The following is a 21,176-nucleotide window of genomic DNA, read 5'->3' on the forward strand; positions in this document are numbered from 1 at the left end:
CCGTCCCGTTTCAACCCGGCGCAAAACGACCTTCCCGTTTCGCCCTTTCCCACTTGGCCCGTTCCCGTTTGAACCCATTACCATTTCAACCTTCCCGTTTGTTCCTTCCCATTTCAACCTGGGGCGAAAGAACGTTCCTGTTTCGTATTTTGCTATTTAGTCCGTTCCCGGAATAACGTACGCAGTTTGTTTATGAAACGTTATAAAAAACATTTTCATATTGTTTTTCATTTGTTACAATTCAAGTTATACTAATTAACAAATATTTTAATCTTTTAAATTAACAAAGCCTAACAAACAAATTAACAATTAACAAATTAACAAACAAAACTTTTAAATTAGCAAACAAATCTTTAAAATTAACACACCAATTAACAAATTAACAACAAATTAACAAACACGTTGCTTATGATATTCCTCAAAGGACGAGTAAATAACTAATAAAAACAAATATTTGAAACCCCCCTCCAGAAAAGACAACAAATGTTAAAAGTGAACTAAATAAATCAAAACTATCTGATACTCCGTTACCAAAAATGATAAAATAAAAAAGCCCAGAAAAGCGCCGCGGAAGCACAAATAAAAAAAATCGCAAAAACACCCTCACTTTGAAAGAAATCGTATTTGGCGGACTAACACATTTAATCGTTATAATAGCGCAAGTGTACATCAATGTCGAAAAGAAACAGATGAAAACTATCAAAGACAAAAAGATGTATAAAAATAAAGAAACCCTATGTATCTGGATACACATGTCACATGTGGCTATAAAAAATCGCATTCAGGAGAAGCGGCGAAAATTATAAACTTAGCTTTGCGTTTTATGGATTCCCGTCACTCTAGTATACTCAATTTGCATATAGAGTAAACCTTCAGAAACTTAAGCAGCGCAGGGTCGTCTCTAGCGTAATTTTTTTTACTACAGAAACTTAAAATTGTCGCGGTAATACTACCTCCAAGGGCCTTTCAGACGTTTAGCGAGAAGACATCATAGTAAGAATATTAGGCAGCCAATCAGCTGAATTACTATTCAAAAGTTCTCTTTGTTTCCTCGTGCAATTTCTTACCGGAATAAGTAACTGAACGGATAGTGAACTCGGTATCGTTAGAAGAATTTTCCCCACGTATTGGAAATGTGTGCTCTTGTTGAATCGTGGTGTTTTAAAAATGGAATACATTACGAATGCATATCGTTGTTCGGACCCTTTTTGCGTTCGGACGTCTTTGCGTCTATTACATATTTATGTCTTTTACTTATTTGTGTTGGGCGTTTTTAAACTACGCCAACCAATACTGATGTGTTTTATGTTCACTCCTGCATGAGCCCAACCAGGCCGTAAAGAATCGGTAAATAAATAAAAAAATCTGCCCATTACTCCCGCAGGAAAGGCATTAGTAGCCAATTCTCAGATTTATGCACATGTTTTTGCCTTTTTTAAAGTCTTTCCTACGGACATCTTTGATCTAGATCTCTCGAACCCGAAGACAAAGCTACGCTCCAAACAATGAGCATACGAGCGGCTGATAAATAAGTTTCTGCCGCACGTACGAACACCAACTGCAGAAAAATCCAATGCGTGCATTACTCAAGACATTGGGTATCTTTCTAGTACACTTTTGCCGCTACAAATTTTGTGTCAAAAGGGCAGTATCGGCCTAAGGCATTCAGAAACTTTTATCGGCCGGAAATATCGGTCGCCCGGAAAATTTCCTGCATACAAGTTTTCAGTGCATGACCCGTTGCTTGTAAGCACATTTTGGAGAACAGTTTCGAAGACGGTAACTCATATTTACAGAAATACAAATGGGTTGGAACGATGCGGGTTCAAATGAGAAGGGCGCTTTCGGAGCGGGTTGTAACGGGAAGGGCGTTTTGGGAACGGGCTGAAACAGGAAGCGCCCAAGCGGGAAGGTCGTTTCGGGAACGGGCGCACACGGGACGGGTCAAGCGGGAAGGGCGTTTCGGGAATGGGTTCAAACGGGAAGGGGTCAAACGGGAATGGGTTCTTTCGGGCTACACCCCCCCCCAACTTGGGTGTTCAAGGTTAAATTCCACGGTTCTTCTCACTGTGATGTGCCTGCGTTCTTTATCTACGTGATGCACCATCTCTTGAGGGAAAAGTGAACTTTGCTGAAGTTTCCTTCTTCCTCCACTAGGGTGCAGCACAATGGTCCGCACAGGCCTTTCAGATCCCAAAGCATTTTCATGTGCGCGCTAAGCATGGCTGCTTTTTCATCGCACGTGTTCTACGGTGGCGCCCTTAGCAAAAGAAATGATGACATAAGTGAGGAAGAGAATTGCACTCCTCCATCAGTCAATGACGACAGTGATTTGACGGAAGCGAGTGACGAAGACCACGACGACGGTGGAGGCAGCGCCGGGCGGATAATTACTCTGTGAGCTACGCATTTTGTCAAAAGACAATGAATAGGTGGGCAAAAAAATTTTTCATGCTACCTAGAGGCTTCTATTGTCAATAGTTGTATTTGAAGGTGCACACAGCTGCAGAATCGTGGTGAGAAAGAGCAGCGAAACCTACAGTACCGCCGCAACCTCATCCAACAGAAACGGGGTGATCTGAGAGCTCAACCCAAAGGACCCGTCTGCACGTATGGAATATGAGGACAGGCTAGGTGGGATGAGCCATGGCATTTACAAGCTCCCCAGCCGAAGCAGGAAGGACTGTGCCGTTTGTAGCGATAGAAGAACAAAAGAAAGTAGGAGGGGAACTGTTTTCGTGCAAAACCTGCAGTAACAAACCTTTGCCTACACGCCGGTGAATGCTTCGAGCGGTGTCACACGCTGCTCAAATATTGGTAAAGAAGTTGCAAGCACAATGCAAAAGAAAAAATGAGTACCCTGTAAGTTTTTCTTGTGAAGTTTGTATTTTTCTTTGCCACGCTCTAGAAACTGGCAGAATAGTCGTGTACCAGAACAGCTGGAAAGTGGGTAGAAGTTCTGGACTGCAAGGGTTAATTTAGCAGAATTCCTGACAAATCGCTCCCCGTTTAAAATGGCGGAAACAATGTTCCCCATGAGCTCACTGCAAAAATATTAGAGGCAAGACAAAGACCATGAAAGGGTTAATAATGAGTGCTGTTAGCAATTCCTTCAAAAAAATAACCACAACTTTTTGTCACAGCACTTTCACAGTACAAGCATCTGGTTTAAATATAAGTGAAAAAGTAAAAACAAAGATAAAATTAGCGTCTCCATTATAGTTTACATCAATTTCATTACGTGGCTGCACAAATAAATAACCACCCTATCACCATAGCACAATGCAAAGCTAATTGTCTCCATTCAGGTTAGAACCCACCCAGCCCTTCACATTTCGATGCCTACATGATAATCAAAAAATCGTTCGAAGTTTGAGCATGGCTCAGCGATTTTTGCAAAAATTATTGGGACAAGAACCACACTGAAGCCAAATGCTTTCGACCGAACTTCCTCCACACCAGTTTGATGGGAAATGTACTTTAACTGTAGTGGTGCCCCTAACAATATTAATGAATGCTTTCAGTCACAAAAAAAAAAAAGGGTGGGAGGGGTAAAAAGTCCAGTTCCTGGCGAGAAATTAGAAATATGTGTATCAGAATTGGTTACATTTATAGAACGTTATGGTGAATTAGAATTCTCGTTATTGTTTAGGTAAATCAAATCTAAAGTGACACCTACTGGTCATGTTCGAGTTACATCTGGTTTGAGTTCGGACCCATGAGCGTTTCTGAATTATCGTGGAAATTTCTTGAGGGCACAGATTGAAGTTTTCAGTCTGCTTTTCAAAACTAGGAAAGTTCATTACTACATGACTTTGTGCACTCTTTGTTTACTCTTTCGTTCACTCTTCGCTTGGTGGCCAGTTTCTGATTACTACAATGAAGCTCATCTTTAATGATCATCTCGAATTCTTATACTGTTTGGCAATTCGTCTTCCATTGTGCTTTCAAATTGCCTGATCAATTTTCTCAGATATAACAAAAATTGTGGGTTTCTTGCACGTCTTTTGGGAGAAGAGTTAAGCTCCAAACCAAAAAAACTGACATCCCTTCCTAAAGAAAGTCAAGAGATGCGCGAAAGCTTCCCGACATCACAACTGCATCAAAAGTGAATCAAAACTTCACTAAGGACCGAAATTGCAAACAAAGAACAAACCAAACGACGATTTTTCACGCACTAAGTAAACGCATGCACGGACGATCTACATGTATCACAATATGTGGTTCATGAAATAAAGATATAGTATTGTACTTTTCATGATCAATACATGTATGTTGTATTATCTCATCTAGAACCCTCCTTTTTTTTGCAGTTTTGACACAGCAGAAGCCCAGTTTCACGCACGTGCCCTGTCCAGAGATGTGGGGCAGTATTGTGTTTGTCCGTTTTGAAAACGTCTGTTTTGCATCCGTTTTTTTTGCAACGCAGTTCCAGTTGTAGGTGGGCTTTCGATTTACTTTTGCGTAACTGTTCTTGTAAACGCATTTTAATCAACTAAACCTATTTTAAACTATCCTTTATATGTTTATTGTTCCGCCAGCGAACCAACAACAAGGCGACGAAAAATCGTCTGCTCCTAATCGTCGGCTCACATCAGATCACATCCGGGTGTTCGCTTTTAACCAATCAGGGCTTGCTCAAAATGGACACTTTTGAAACGGACACAAAACGGACAAAACACGAGAATACCACCCCTGATCAGAGCCTTTCAGTCGACCCAACCGGTCTATGGGGAAGTGCATTAGTTTTCATACAGGACGCCATCAGCCCCACTAGGGAAGTTAAAAAGCACTCACTTTTCGCAGCCTTTCCATTCGCAGTTGTACACCAACTTCGCTGCCTTGTGATGGTGGTGGTGGTGATGGTGGTGGTGATGTGCTGCCGCTGACGCCGCCGCCGCCGCCGCCTTCTTCTCACCGTCTGCTGCACCAACAGTCTTCGACGCCGTCGGGGCAACTTTCACTTCCGCCGACTGCGTCGACGTCGGCGTAGCAGACGGTGCCGCGGCCGTCGACACAACACTCGCTGCCGTCGTAACAGGACTCGCCGACGCTGCAGTCACAATCTTCCCAGAGTCTGTGGTGCTTAGGAGTTTGACGAGGTTGGGCTGCGGCACCGTCGGCGCGGCAGTTGTGACCGTCGGCTGCTCCGCGACTGGCGGCGCCGTCGTCACCGGCGCCTGCGGTCCCCTTTGAAGCACAGTTTGGTGCGCACACGTGTGCTGGACAGTGACCGGTGTTGTACTCTGCTGCCCGGTCGTCGTTGTTGTCACCCCTTGCTGGATCACACCATGGTGAACAAGAACATGCTGGTGGGTGGTCACCGAGGGAAGTTCTGCGGCACGCGTCACGACGACCGCCGTCTGCGAGCCGGACGACGGAACGGTCGTCGCCGGCACGGCTTCGGCCTGGAATGTCGTCTCGCACGAGTCCTCTAGCCGCAGCCGCTTGGCGCAACTCGCACCGCTGTCGTCCGCCGCATCCGCGGCCGGTCGCTTCGCCCCAGCGGCGACGTCGACATTGGAGCGCGAGATCACCTTCGACGCACTTTCCACCGAACCGACAATGTCCTTGATGGGTGACAAATCGGGCGTCGCTGCCACCTTGGCAACGGTGCACGGCCCGTTACTCACCACGACACTCACCCCTTCCCCGCCCTGTTCCGCGTTGGCGTCGGCGCACTGCTGCAACTCTTCTTCCGCACTGCCGTTTTGAAGACCGGTCGGCTCCATTGCCAGTGGAACTTTCCCCTTGTCCAGCAAGCCGTTCAGGAGGGGAGAGCTCTTGTACACCACGCCTCCTTCGACGGATTTTGCCCCTTCAACGGCAACCTCGGAGACGACCGCCGTAGTTGGGTGGACGACGGTGCCGCCGCATTTGTGGGTCGTTGCCGTGGCGGTGGTGGTCACGACGACGGGGCTCGCGGTTCCGTTCTCGCCGATGTGGTTGTGGGCGGGGTGCTGCTCGGCGGCTGTCGTCGTCGTCGCGATCGCCTGCTGCACAGCCGCCTCCAACGACGTCGACTTGCAGTCCGCGGGCATCGACACCTCCATCACAAAGTCCCGCTGGAAGCCGTTCGGGCGGGTGGACACTATGAGGGGCCCCCTGGAACGGAACAAACAGCAATCACAACAAAGCCCACCTGTGTGTAGGCGGCATAAAATTCTCCATTCGCAATATAGTGCAGTTACCAAAATCGGAAATGTTAACGTGATGAAGCGAGAGGCATCAGCACCCGGCAATAAACCCATTCATCAAGTTGCGGCAACAAATGTAGGTTAGTTTATTAAACCTCAGTTTATGCACCAGAACAGAAAACTATGCTTGAACAAGAAACTTGCCCTCAACCTGCTAAACACTGCGAAAACAGACTGCGAAAAGTTAAAAAAAAAATTTGTTTTTCTAAAGTCACATTTTCGGATTGCACGTTTTATATTCTGTGCGCTTCCAAAGTTTCCCCACCGAAAACGATTGTGGTGTGCCACAGGAAAATATGTATGCCAGCTGTGGTGACAAAATATCTTTGCAAAATAAGAAAAACGCGGCAATTTTCGAAGCGCTATATCTCCGGAACGATGCCACCGGGTGCCACCAACTTCGTATCGTTCAATCGGCAGGCTCTTTTAAAAACCAGTTTTCCGGCTGCTTCTTTTATCGTCACTAGCTTACAAATGGCAGTAAAATGAAGCAACCAATAGATTGTAACATGCAATTGGCAATCCGGCCGTGTTCGAACCTCACCGTGGCAACAAAAACATGGCCACCGGGCTCCTGTGCATTTCACGTGCACAGCAATCTGCCATGTTTTCAAGGTTTCCCCGATCGACTAGGTTTCAGTTTTCTTGTTTCTTCTACTGCGGAACTGAACAGTGACATTATCATTATCCCGGCGAAAATGCTTGTTAGGTCGTGCGCCAGATTGCACAACGTGTGTGGCTTAACTCTTTCCTTACGGAGGCATAGGCCATTGGACACGGGAGATTATTTCAAGCATCCCGTAAAAGCTAAAAACGGTGCCTTGCAAACAGCTAACCCCACCTGGCGTATTTATTGGCAAAGCCTTATTCGATTTTATTATTTTCGTTTACATTGCGTGTGCGGAGACGGCGTTGAAATCTGAACCTGCAATAGCGGCGAGCTGCGTGAAAACGGCGTCCACCTCAGGACGTGTTCTGTCAAACAAGCGCCCATCAAACATCCCCTCCAGTGCTAAGCCTAGTCGTCTCTGGCGGGGCCAGCCAGCATCCCCGAGCCCTTTGAAGCTGCCTCTATAGATTGTGCGCTTCCCCATTGGCAAAAGTCATCGCGCTCCTCCCACCGCCGCATGCAGTGCGAGTCGCTTTCTGGCCGAGGCAGAAGCTGCCGCCGCCGCGCAATCACAGACGTAGGCGCGAAAAAAACTCGCGCAAAGCTCACCCACAAATGCTTTGCCACACAATCGCTGGAACGATGGAACCAAGCAAGCATGAGCACACTCGAATGAAGGGCAAAGCAGCGGCACGCTGCGGCGGCGCCGCCATACGCAGCTTCTATGCAAGGAGTTTGCTCGCAGACTCCGTGGCTCGCAGCATCCGCAGCATTGGGCGGCCCGAGTCGCCGTTCACGTTTTATCGAGACTTCGTTTCGGCACTTGCGTCTCCCAAAAGCTACTTCTACAACCAAAATTTCGTGCCTAGTTGTAAATGAAACTTCGTTAAATTAAAATTGCTGCAAATGAGACTTCATTACACAGAGGGTGAAAATACAGGGTGTACATTCACTTGAAGTAAAAAAAAAAAATTACGCGGTTCGTTACATTGAAGTTGTTACATCGAGGTTTGACTGTAATAACATCAACTTGAAACCACCGAAACAACTGCTCACCTCGCCCCAGCGTTGATGGCATTGGCCACAGCTTGGCTCCTGGCGAGGAGAGCTGCATTCACCGCCCCAGCCGGCAGCTTTCCCTGCGGCCGCACGACCAACATGCCCGTCGTGATGCCCGTGGCCGAGTTGGGAACCATGACGATGGTCGCCCCCGGCGGCAATCCACCAGCCGAAGCCAGACTGGCTGCCAACGACGTTCCCTGGGCAACGACGGGATTCGAAGCCAGGCCCGAGCCCATCATCACCGTGGGGTTGCCACCCAGGTTCGAGCCCATCACCACGGTCTGATTGGAGCCGGAATTCAGGCTGGACGCCAGACTGGATGCAAGCGCCGACGAGCTCACCACGACCGTCTGATTAGCCGCGAGTCCGGCAGCCAGGCTCGAAGTCATGCTTGAAGCCAGGCTTGAGACCAGGCTCTGAGTGGATGCCGACAGCGGGGTGGAGACTGTGGTCGGGAACGTCACTTGCAGTGGGGCTTGGACCGGCATCGAAGTCTGGAACGAGACCGGTGGCATCGAAATAGAGACCGACGGCGCCATCGACACGACGACTTGCGTCGGTGCCTGGACGACCGTCCCCGGCTGTGCGGACTGGAGGAGCATGGGGCCCGTCTGGAGTGCAGCCTGGCAGATCTGGGTGGGAACCTGCACCTGCACCTGGGGCTGAACCTGAGCCTGCACGACCGGGGACGCCTGAACCTGCACCTGCTGCGGCTGGAACTGCGTCTGGAGGCCGGAGCCCGCAACCTGCACCTGAACCTGCTGTGGCTGGACCACGGCCCCTGGAACTTGCACCTGAACTTGCTGCGGCTGAATAGTGCCAGTCGGAACTTGAACTTGCACTTGCTGCGGCTGGACCTGCACCTGAACCTGCTGCGACTGCGCCGCTGCCATTGTTGGGACTTGCACCTGCACTTGGGTTTGTGCTTGGACTGCTGGAACTTGGACTTGCTGCTGCTGCTGCTGCTGCTGCAGGTGAACTGCTGCCGTTGGCAAGGCCTGCGTTGTAGCTGTGGTCGGAAGCCCCTGAACTTGCCGCTGGGCTTGAACCGTGGTGGCTGCGACCTGCGCCGACTGTGACTGAGCTGCGGCCGTCGGAACCTGCACCTGAATCTGGGCCTGATGGATCGTCGGAACCTGAACCTGAACCTGCGACTGCATGCGCACATGCACCGCTGCCGGTTGGGCCTGAACTTGAGATTGCAGCTTTGCCTGTAGCGCGGACGTAAGGCAAGAGACCTGTGGCGACGCCGCAGTTGCGGTCACAGTCGAGACGGTTGCAGCCGACGCGCTCGAGGAGAAGGTGAAGGGCTGCACAACAGTGGTGCTGGCTGCTTGGTGGTGGTGATGGTGGTGGTGGTGGGAGTTGATGGCGGGGGAGGCCGGGTTGACTTCGCGCCGGACGGGTTCGGGCACTGCTCGGGGGGCGGTCGCGCTGTTGGCCAATACGGGTGTCCCGGCTGTCACCGGGGTCGCGTCTGCATCCGCACTTGCCGCCGTCGCCGTCGTCTGCTGCTGCTGCATTTGCTGCTGCCGCTGAAGGTTGCGGGACACCTGCGCACAGCGAGGGCAGCAGTTATTCGCAATTTCACAGACCAAGGAAAGCTCTCACTTGATGGTTACAAGTCAGAGGCAGTTTTTCAAGTCACAAAAACAGTAGTCAGCAAAACGGCATGACTCCAGGCTTGCCAAGCTGCATTCTTTTATTTGTTGTACAACTTTCCTAGGACTGCGTGTGGTATTGTACAATCACGTTGTCGGTAAATACTGCTTTAGTGCATAGTCATGCTCAGAATTGAGATTACTGACGTCACACAATGTAGTGAGGGAAAGCGGGCGATGCAGAAGCACTTATTTTCACGATAGCTTTTTCTACGCCAAAAGGCAACTGTCGCTGCTGAGTGCCATATTGCGTCTAAATGTGTTGTTTGTGTCTACTTCGTCTTCGTCCCTTTAACGCCCTTTTTATTCTTTCCAGTAAGTGTGAACCAACTAGCTCAACAGGTTTTGTTAAGCCATACTGGTAATTACAACACAATAGTCCACCAATATAGACCAACTTTTGATGTGGCACTAGCGTTCCTTAAAAGGAATATTGTGCAATGCGCCTCCTCTCCAGAGGCAACAGGGTTGCCATTTTGAGACCCTTTTTTTTTGCCAGATTTTCGGGAACTGAGTCACAGGACACAGCATGCAACACACTGCAATTTAAAGTGATGAACAGCAGTCCTGGTGAGATAATTAAGATACCGACATCAATACACTGATCTTGCGGAGCTAAAAACTCGCAATTTCTTCAGTCTGGTGCTGAAATCGAGTGCAAGTTCAAATAAACTAAATATGATAGATACAAGGAACCCGAGAAGACAGGTTCTCCTTCTCCACAAAAGCGCGGCAATGAACCTGTCTCCCTCTCGTCTTGTGTTCTCGTCTTTCGAACAGTATTTATCTCATCTGCCATCAACCAACTAGCCAGCAATCAGGCCTTGTTACGACAGAGCCCCCTCCAAAAGAGACAGGGAGCAGAGGCCCCACTTGCCTTGTTGGCCAACAAGCTCTTGATGAGGTTGCTCGACCCGCCGCCGGCGGCCCCCGCACCGGGTGGCGTGGTGGACGCCGCCACGGGGGTGGCCAGGGCGGGCGATGGAGGCGGGGACACCTGGTTCGCGGGCGGGGTCAGGGCCCGCAGGGGGGCCGACAGCTGGGCCTTCAGGATCGGGCTGTGGCTAGACGCTGCGGTGGTCCCGCTACCAGTGGCCAGCGGGGAGCGCAGTGTCGTGGCCGCAGCTGTGGCAAGAAAAAAGCCCCGTTTGAAGGGAAACACCCACCAAAGCATTGGGAGCAGCTTTTTATGCAAGGCAATTAAAAGGCACATTCAGCGAAAATGCCAGTGCTGGGCGTCTGTAGCACTGAAACGGTGCCTAGGCCTCCTGGTGCACAGCACATATCTGGAGAGGTGTACAGTAAAATTTCGTTCATCCATTTTTCACGGGAACCGGAAAAGAAAATGTGTTATACGAAAATCGTATTATCTAAAGAGGTTAAAAACAGAAGGAAAATATGCATACGTCGTCAGCAGCTCACTTTTATTGAGCAACGTTGAAGTTGCTGGTCAATTTATGCAGCACTTTCTTCTTTTTCAACGTCCAGAACTACATTCTTCTGCAACGTAAAAAAGAAGCTAGTTTGCTTCGCCGGGTGTTGTTTTTGTACAAAAATTCGTGTCGCGCCTTAAGTCGGGGAATCCAGCGGCCAGACGCTTGGAAGTCTTGTGTGCAAGAAGAGGGTGGATACGTCAACTTTTTTGCGTAGAACTGACCCTTTGAAGTTGACTCTTGCTGTTCTAACTTCCTCGAAGCATGTAAGCAGTGCTGGATTAAGGTGGGGGCTATGGGGGCTGCAGCCCCGGGCCCCACAGCTTCCAGGGGCCCCCTGCATCCGCGCCCTGCTCGACTATTTGTAAAAAGAAATGTCGGTGAGCATGTTTCGTTGAGGGGCTCGGTTGAGATCCCGGACATAGGATATAAATCCGACGGCCGGGGCCTCAACCTCAACTCCAGACAGATGCTGACTAATCCGTGACGGGTAGGGACGAGCCGGCGCAGCCCCGAACCTTATGGTAGACGACACTGGCATTAATTTCAATGTAGGTAATTGTTTTATTTTGCTCATACGTTTCTGAGAAAGCTTCCCGGACTAAAAAATATGAAGGAACCTCACGCTAATGTGTAAGACTTGAAAGTAGCGAGGCTGAACGCAACCTTTACGACCATCACAACGGTTTAAGTCACGATCGGACTTAAACGAACGAACGGAACACGAGATCTTAAACTAGGCTATCAAAGGTGCAACGTTTACCTTATCACGTTTTTTTTTTTATCAATCCTCGCCCCACAGCCAAAACCGAGTGAGTAAGCCGTTTGAATCAGGGGTAACTAATTCGCGGTCATAGCCGAGTGGGTACGACGACTAACTCCGTTGATCTACCAGACACAGGTCCGAATACTGCCGGTGCCGGTGATTTCTTTTATTTACACTGTTATGCTGAGTTTATTGAAACACCAAAATCAACGAATTGCTAAACAGCTTCGCTGTTTAATGCGTTGTAAACATCTTGAAGGTGTAAATGAACCCATCAAAAGAAGCCCCCAGCCCTGCTACGCTCTTTTCGGTTAAGGGCGTTTCGGTTGTCTTTTTGTTACGCGGACGTTTCTGTACGCGGATGTTTCGGCGCAAAAAGGGGTTCAGGCTTGAGCATAACGAACTCATTTCCGCTGAACGCTCGGTACTTTTTAAACCGAAGGCAGATTGAATGTAATAATTGACAACTTGAGCACAGGCTTACTGGCTCAAAAATCTGCGTACACAGTCTTCCGAAGAAATTTCAAAGTACAGCGCTTGACAAAGACGTTCATAGCTACCATAACCTTGTCATTCAATGTAGTTGGTTTTGGAAGCGCATCAGTGGGATCTCGATGATTTTTTTTTCACTACCTGGAGAATTGCAGTGTCCAAGACAGAAGCGCGGGTGGTCGTCTCAAAATGTTACAGCAAGAAAAATGTGTTTATCGTGATGTTTCTCTTGCTCTAAGGTTATGACCATACACTGCTTTCTGAAAACTGTTTTTAATTAAAAACTGCTTACGCTATACTATCTGCAAGAAGAATTGAAATCTTTAACCATCATGTCGATTGTAAAGGAACTCCTGAAAGATATTTTTTTTTGATGAGCCAATATGTGAATTTGCGATTGCGAAAAGCTATAACGGGTTGTTTTAATTTTTGTACTTGTTCATGTTTTATCTTAGTGCTAGGTTGTCTCATTTTTTTACCAATGTACAGTGTGAAGGACGTCGTTCTTTGTTCCCATTTTGTCACAAGTGATTGAGTCAGACGTGACTGCTTTTCTTAAATGTATTGAATGTAAAGGTTTATTTAGAAGCGAAGTCAAACTACATGATTCGTATGGCTATTTTGATGTCCAAAGGCTGTGACTCTACATGTGTTTTGTTGAATTTTATGCGCCTATAACAAGGATTAGAGTGTTTCTGTCGAAGAGAATGCTTTCCCGTTCTTTGGCCGGTCATGCGTCAGTTTGTGATGGACAGTTCGTGATGGACTAGCGAATAAAGCATACTGACGTGCACATCAGGTTATAAACCTTTAAATCATATTACGAAGGAAACTAGGAAATAGGTTTCCGGAAACCATTAAAATTATGTGTATTTTTTCACTGATTGAGCGTAACATGTGGTATTCGAAGATTTCAGCGTCTTAATCCAGTCATCATTATCGTCATCAAAGTCATTAAGGCCCCAAGATTAACTCAATGGGCCCCAAAGAGGTACGTAGCCCCGGGCCCCGAAATTTCCTAATCCGGCACTGCATGTAAGCAGGACATCTTCCGTTGCGATTACGATACATTTCGCAAGATGGCGCAGTGTATCACCATCATTGGACAAAGTGGCCACGCCTGGCAGCAATGTTTCGCCGCAAAACTGGCATTGCCGCAGCCTTGGCGGCTCCGCAACGTACGGATCGTGCCTCTTTGTAAAGCAGTTTGAGCTAGTAAAGCTAAGAGTAAAGGTAAGATTTCTAGAAATGTCGGTAAAGATCCACTTTTGCGATCGTATTATCCAATTTTCGGCAAAAATGTGATCTTATCAATTGCACAACGATGTATTATTTCAAAGGGACGTTGGCCGGGAATATAAAGTAAAACATATTAAGCCAGAAAACAAATTATGCCGAATCGTTTCAACAAGATTCCACTCTACTGACCAATGCTAAGCAGCATAAACCCAAACAGGTGTATTAGTTAACACAATGGCCCATTGCGGGAAAAAAAAACAAGGTCCGGTGTCCGTAGCAGCGAAATTTCTCGCAAATCTCCCATTGGCTGTGGCGCCTAGCGCATACCCAGAGACTATCGCCAAACACTAAGCAGCACATGCTCATGCAGGTTATAGACTTGTCGAAGCATTAAATGCAACACTTCCAAACGCATTAAGGTGGGACGCACCTTTCAAGATCAACTTTTTTATTTCTTTGTGGATTTTGATGAAAATTGGCACAGCAATTGGAAATACTTCTGAAAACTTCTGTATTTATAAAATTTCCTTTCTGTTCACCTTGAAGTGAACATGAGCAACTTACAAAGCATGATTGAAAACTTGTTCAAAGTATTTTGCATTCCCAAATGAATGAACGAGGTCGTGACATTTTTAGATACTTTTATTTACAACACAATTATTGTAATTTCCAATTTTTTAGAGGTAAGCAGGCATGTAGACTGTGAATGACTACCTGAATAAAAAATTCACAAGTAAACCTAGAAAACGAATCAATGTCACGACCTGAACTGTTCATCAAGATAGACCCAGCGGTCATACTGGAACAAGCAATGCAGGTGGGGAAAAAAAAAAAAAAGACTTTCGAAACAACGGCTTCCAAAGTTGCAACATAGGTTTCATTTGTCAAAAGTCAGCAGGGTTGTAGCCTTTTGTGTCCTTTTGAACACGGGACTTCTGGAATGCCGCGCCTCGAAATTGGAGTGCCTTTGGCAGCCTCTTTCTTTCCACAAAATATCATTCTAAGCCCCTCTGTGAAGAGCACAGTGTGCAGACCAAATTGGGGTGAGATGGCTTTCAATGCAAACTAGGTTAGCTGGTTCCCTGAATCACACTGGACAACTTCCCTATGCAGTGTTGTAACCATGATAACAAATGCTCCCTTTTCTTTTTTTACATAACTTCGAAAACTGACTTTCGGCTTTTTTTTTTTTTATGTTTCATAACCTTTCCTGCAGCAGGAACTTAGTACTCGTACATACAGGTGTTCATTGCCAAGTTTACCTACCACAAGGATACAAATGAGCTACTCGGAAACTTTTTTACAATTACATGCATAGTAGCAATGCTAAATGTGTCCAGTAGCTCAATAAAAAAAAAAAAAAGTTTCCTGGAAGCACTCAAAATCGGCCATTTTTCCGTAGTCACGAAAGAGTTAACGCTCTACTGCTGCCAGCCTTTTCCCTCTACGATCTCCTCAACGCCCTCACGTCAATACCAGCAGTGCGCAGTCCACTACTGCCGCTGCCTCACCTTGGGTGCTGATGCTGAGGCAGCTGGTGACCTGAATGGGCACCGGCAGGGGGTTGAGTCGCTTGCGCAGGCCGTCGTGATGGAAGCTCACCATGCCGTTCGCACTGTCCACCCGCCGAATGCCTGTCTGGGTGTACACCGTCCTGGTGGGTGGGTGGGGGGAGGGGAGCAGGGGGAACGAACATGCCGGTGTCACACGTACATACAGCACAGCCATCCAACTGACGAACGTTCGGCCATGCCAGCAGCCATGACTGCACAAGCTTTTTGCTTTTTTTTTTAAGTCCTTAAAGGCCAACTGCACTCAAATTTTACTTCGACCAAATTCATTTTGAACGTGCACTAAGTGCCACCAAATCAGCTGAGACACATGTGGTAGCCCCGTGAAACGCCTCGTTGATCAGTCAGAAGCGTCTAAAAAGGCTCTGCCGCAGACCACGATGCACCTGCCGGCGGATCGCGCAAACAGCCATGACGCGCCTGTGACGCTCCGGACAACCTGGGCTTCTTCCTCTGGCCAGCCACGCAGCTGAAGGACCGGTCGAGCTCTGCTGTGAATGCTTCACCCATTTGCTGCCCCATGCAAGTGTAGAGCTTGCGCGCAGACTTTCTCCCGTCACTGAAATGGCCGCGCTCTCTTTGATTTCGGTTTCAAAAACGCTCATTTTTTTCTGATCGCTCAGGCGTCCACGCACTTATTTCAGCTGTTATATTTTGCATCTGACTTTCTTTTCCGACAGACTATACGGAAACAGGGTCTTCAACATGGCAAAATTTTGAGTGCAGTTGGCCTTTAACATGCACAGATTTGCCAGCAGACTGAAAAATTGCCAATGTCGTTCCTATTCCCAAATTAATACCCTTGCTACACTAGGGTCCAAATGTCATTTGAACCAAATGTCATTTGACTCAAATGCCAAGTTGTGCTGCTACACTAGGTTTTCAAATGCCATTTGGCTCAAATGACATTCGAGCCAAACGAGCACGGAGAGAGACATTTCAGATTCAAATGCCATTTCCAGCACTCCCGGTCTTCGATCGGCAATAAAAAATATAATACTTCCGTTCGTAAAACAAACAAAATATTGTTGTCTGTGGAACTTTGTTCACTGTTTGTTTACTTAACATACGAAATCAACATATTTAATTTTCATACTCTCAAAACCAGTGGGTCAGTTGCAAAAAAAAAAAAAAAAAAAAACAATGCAAACAGCCACCGCGTTAGCGTCAAAACTGGTGTCTCTTCTAATTTGATATCATTTTACTGCCTCAGACTGCTCCTAAGTTTGATTGTTGTATTAGTGTACGAAAACGGAACGGAGCAACAACAGCGCCACTACGGCACAGTGAACAGTTGTGAAAGCTTTTAAATGCCATCGAAATTGTAGTGTAGCACGGCGGATTCTGAATGGCACTCGAAGCAACCCATTTTAGTCAAATGATATTTGGTTCAAATGACATTTGGACTAGTGTAGCAGGGGTATAAGACCTCATAAGTTTGTTTTTTCATTTGTCAGCCACAGTCACTGACATGTGTACTTTGCAAGATACTTAGCATACATTTTTAGCAACACACTGAATCGACTAAATTTTTCTTTGTTGATCCCTTAGCAACCCGAATTGCATGGCGGTTTGTCTGGCATCCCCCAACTTACATAATTAAAACATGACTTGGCATATTTAAATGACAACAGGGGTTGTGTAAATTGCAATCTTTCATATTTATTAAGGAAGGCTTTTGATGTAGTTTATTTTTCGTTGCTTGGAAAATTGTCATGGGCAATGAAACAGCGCAGTTGTCAAATGGATAAGATTAAACAAACTTCAAGGGTTGCAAGATATATGTCATCAGGAGTGCCTCAAGGTTTGGCTTTAGGTCCATCATTGTTTTTGTTGTACACAAATGACATTGATGTCAGCATACCAGCTTTTATTAAGTTGTCCACATTGCTTTTTATGTTATGCTATAATAGATCCCGATGATAGCAATAAATTAAAACAGCCCAGTTGTCAAATGGATGAAAGGTTAAACCAACTGCAGGGGTTGACCGATGTGTCATCAGGAGTGCCTCAAGGTTTTGCTTTAGGTCCGTCATTGTTTTACAGTGCAGAGAATGAAACCGCACACAAGGTTCTTTTCCTCACACATTCCGCACTACAGCTCACTAGCAGATGCCACAAAACCAAGCTGCAGCGGGCACTACGAGCAAAACCAGGCCACTCACTTGACGCAGTTGGCAAAGACCGACGCGCTAATGACGCTCTTTCGGCCCGCCTTGCTGCAGAAAGTCACGTACTCCGCATAAATGTCGTTGCGTGCCACCGAGCAACCCGGCGGCGCCGGCTCGTACATGGCTCGCACCCACGTGCCCGCAAACGCCTCCGTGTCGAAGGGATCGGTTTGCGGTGGTGGTGCAGTCGTCACCGCTCCTCCAGTCGGCGTCGGCACTGCCCCCGGCACCCCCGCCGGAACTGCCCCCAGGTTCGTCGTCGTTGCGGTTGACTGCGGCACTGCGAGCCCGACGACTGGAGGCGGCGGCGGCGGAGGTGCCGCCATGGGCGTGGGGGCGGCCGGGTTGTTGACGGGCACGGGTGGGGGCAGCAGGGGGTCGACCGTCTCGATGAGCTTCATGCCCTTCTGGGCGAGCGGCCCGTAGGCGAGCGGGTCCAGGGTGAGCAGGGAGACGAGGATGCCCATGGAGCGGTGGACGTGCAGCATGCGCTCGCAGGCGTCGCGGCCCAGCTCGCTCAGCATGTAGAGGGCCTCCAGGGCGTAGATGAGCAGCATCAGGTCGTGCACCGTGAGCAGCTCGAAGACCCGCCGGCAGAGGGCACCGTCCAGGGCGGCCAGCAGGGGCTCAGCGTTGCGCTCCTGGCGGCAGAGGCGGGCGAGGATGTCCAGGCAGCGCACGACGAGGTACCGGTCCTGCGACTGCACCCCCTCGCGGGTGAGCCGCAGCAGCGCGCACGACCACCGCTGCCGGTCGCCCGCCAGGTCCTCGTAGCAGCGGCCCAGCGAGGCCTCCTCCTCATCCTCCTCCGGCGCCGGGTACAGCACCAGCTGCACAAGGTCGGGGTCAGGGGTTGTAAGGTCGTGCTATTTCGTACAGGCTATGCATTTAACAAGGTCATTAAGGGGGGGGCTCCACTGACCACATTCATTGCCCATGGGCTTAAAAAGCATCGTGTACAGATAGAAAAAGTTCTACGAATTCATGGAAAAGTTTCTAACGGCCTAGCTTGCTACTTTTTAGAAATATCTCACTTCTTTATTGAAACAAAAAACAAACAATAAACATTTTGGTTTACCTAGTTTTCAGAGGATGGCACTAGCTGTCAAGTAAGCATGTTTTGTTTATTTATTTATTTATTTATTTATTTGAAATACTGCCAGTCTCTTCTTGAGACCAAGGCAGGCGGGCATACAAGGGTGTATTCATATACATACAAAAGCACTTAGTCGGTAGGTAGAACAACAGTAATAACAAAATGTCAAAACAAGAACAAGGGTTAAGTAACTGTGGTGTAAGCGTCATATTTTAGATTGCACATATTTATAAAGGATACAAAGGAAGTGAAACGTGTAGAAGGGTTGAGCAACGCATAATACAAGCATAATAATTTGAGGTTCCTCAGTTTATAAAGGATGCCAACAAGGAAAGTGCACTGAAATAAGCCAAAAAAAGCAACTTGTGTAAAGAAAAGAGATTGGTATACAGACTAACCATAATGTTGCGCAAACCATAACGAACAATACCGCGCCGAGCGGAACAGTAAAAAAAGTCTCAAAACCATGAGTAATGAAGTAAAAACACTGCGGGAAGTTTGCGCATGCGGGTATATAGAATTTACTACAAAGCAAGAAAACAAAAGATAAGGAACATTGTGAGGCAAGTCATACATATTGTATTCCAAGATACAAATAAGTTACAGATATATTAGTACAGTCAAAATTCGCAGTGACTGAACATGATGCTGTACGTTATGTGGACGCAAGTTTAGCGGTGCTCGCCATAAGTGTACAGAATACATAACATCCGAGTCCACACTTCATAAAAATTAGGGTTGCATGTTTTAGGGTTGCATAATTGCATAAAAATTAGGGTTGCATGAATACAGAAGTGACATATCCTCAAAATAAGCAAACTTGGCCGTTGTGAACTTTGACATGTTTTCGTAAAGATTAACGCGTGGTGGTTAATGAACGCCCATGGGTTAATAAAGTAGCAAGTCCTATAGGAATGTTATCAGGCAAGTCCCCCTTGACAAGACACTGAAGGACAGGGCCAATAAAGAACCCTGTCACAACGCTGCTACAAACTGTTCCAACATCACTTTATTGCAAGCATGCTGAGAACAAGTTATGACATTTTGCAGATCTGTCTTCGAACATTTCTTCATTGCACATAATTTGTGCATTCCTCGCATGTCTAGTTACCAAAATGTAACAAGACACAAAGTTTACAAGTACATCCGGAAGAAGTGATTCATAACGCAAAAGAAGCTGCACAAACCATTTTTTATAATATCTTAATATCTGGACACACAAACACCCTAACAAAGACACAAAATTAGTTTGTGGGTCACAGGATCAAAATAGTGGCATCAGGCGGTACACCTGCAAATTACGACTGCATAGCTCTGAAACAACTGACCCCGCTAACAATTATCCTGTAACATACTTCAGTTCCACATCTTGCACGTGAAAGTTTGCAATTTTACTTAGTTTCTGCTCACTGTAATCGTAGTACCAATATTTGCAGATTGGTATCATCCTCCACACCAAAGTACAGACTTGGTGACCTATGTTACTGTAACAATCAAGACTTGCTCCAAAAACCTTGTGGTATACTCTAACACCCAGCCATGAAACAAAAAGTTTAAAAATTATAATCTTAACAATCTGAGAGGTCTCACAGGACCGCCGTCTAGGGGTCAGTTGTCTCGTAATCTCAGCATGCGAATGCTGGTTGCTTTCCCGGTAATTTCAGGTTAAGCTGTCAAACTTTACTTTCTTCACTAGAAATGTTTATCCCAAATACACAATAATCAACCCAACTGACTGCCCCATGCCTATTGCAAAGGAAGCAAATGATTTGAGACAAAAAGAGAAAAAGTGGAAAAAAAAGTAACAAAATCTAATGAAGTGTACGTACTTTCGATGCCAGGTTGCCTATCGTATCCAACGCCACTTGGCGCAGCGTGGACCACCGGCTCAACGCAGACAGCATGACAAACCTGCATTGAAAACACAAAGCACGGAATAAGAAGACATTTAGTAAAGCTGCCTTCGCAGTTGGGGCCAAAGGACATTCCGCAACTTCCCGCAAACAGTGCACTCGACACGAACCTGATGAACGTTCGGTTCCTTGCCAAAACAACGGCGTTGCGCTCTTCGAATGACAGGTTGTGGAAGATGAGTGCAATCTGAAAGAGAGAAACCGCCAGAGACAAACTTCAGACTGAGTTACGACTTCAACCGTGGTCCATACAGCAGCAACCAAAGTACCCAGTTTGGAACCCAGATGGAAAGATGGAAACCAAAAAAACCTGTTTTGCCTTGTATGCACAAACTTCAAATGGTCATAACTTCTGCTACAGACCAGGTAGAATGATAGTGTTAGTTTTATTGCACTCCTCGATTTGTGCACAGTTCACTGATACCTTTTTCAGCTACATCCCTCCAGCAGTTTTTTTACAAAGGCTTTCAAATAAAAATCCAAATAGATTTCAATATAGTCGTATTACACAAAACAAATTTTATACCTGCAGTCCGAATGAACAACTACATATGCCCCCCCATTTTTATCATCACAACTGCAAGAATAAAGTTTTTGACCAAAGACCCCTTGGCCCCCTTAAAATGCCCTGAAAGGAGTGAACGTAACTCCAACACTGGTCTTCACTCACCCTTAACACTCTTTGGCCTTCTATACTCCGTGTTCCTACTTCATAATTTAGGTTAAACAGTTCGTCCTCTTCATCCTTGCAACCTGGAAGAGCCAAGGGAGGGAGAGGTGTAAAAACAAAACCAGCAAGGCACGCGCACGAAAGCAAAAAGGGGGGCCCCCCCGCTTACCATTGCCGATATTGAACAGGGCTATCGTCTCCGGATCTAAATTGTCCTCCCAGAAACGCTCCATGCGCCGCCCCTCCACCCCCTGCCAGCACTCGAGGAGCGTGGGCCGCAATGTCGCGTCGTCTG

General features: G+C 47.2%; 1 protein-coding gene across 1 annotated transcript in view; it reads right to left on the bottom strand.

Annotated features, from left to right (window-relative positions):
- Bap170 (Brahma associated protein 170kD) overlaps positions 1 to 21,176 on the bottom strand; it is an 84,591-nt gene that overhangs the window by 13,483 nt on the left and 49,932 nt on the right. The window contains exons 6-14 of the mRNA XM_077673968.1: positions 21,051 to 21,173; positions 20,882 to 20,964; positions 20,322 to 20,398; positions 20,128 to 20,209; positions 17,197 to 18,032; positions 14,972 to 15,114; positions 10,408 to 10,655; positions 7,864 to 9,422; positions 4,798 to 6,105 (exon numbers count right to left, since the gene is read on the bottom strand). Coding sequence (XP_077530094.1) covers positions 4,798 to 6,105; positions 7,864 to 9,422; positions 10,408 to 10,655; positions 14,972 to 15,114; positions 17,197 to 18,032; positions 20,128 to 20,209; positions 20,322 to 20,398; positions 20,882 to 20,964; positions 21,051 to 21,173 — 4,459 coding nt within the window. The remainder of the gene's footprint in view (positions 1 to 4,797; positions 6,106 to 7,863; positions 9,423 to 10,407; positions 10,656 to 14,971; positions 15,115 to 17,196; positions 18,033 to 20,127; positions 20,210 to 20,321; positions 20,399 to 20,881; positions 20,965 to 21,050; positions 21,174 to 21,176) is intronic.

The sequence above is a fragment of the Haemaphysalis longicornis genome, unplaced genomic scaffold (genome assembly GCF_048455015.1).
Source record: "Haemaphysalis longicornis isolate Haplotype H1 unplaced genomic scaffold, Haemaphysalis longicornis Haplotype H1 scaffold_6, whole genome shotgun sequence".
NCBI classification, from domain to species: Eukaryota; Metazoa; Arthropoda; class Arachnida; order Ixodida; family Ixodidae; genus Haemaphysalis; species Haemaphysalis longicornis.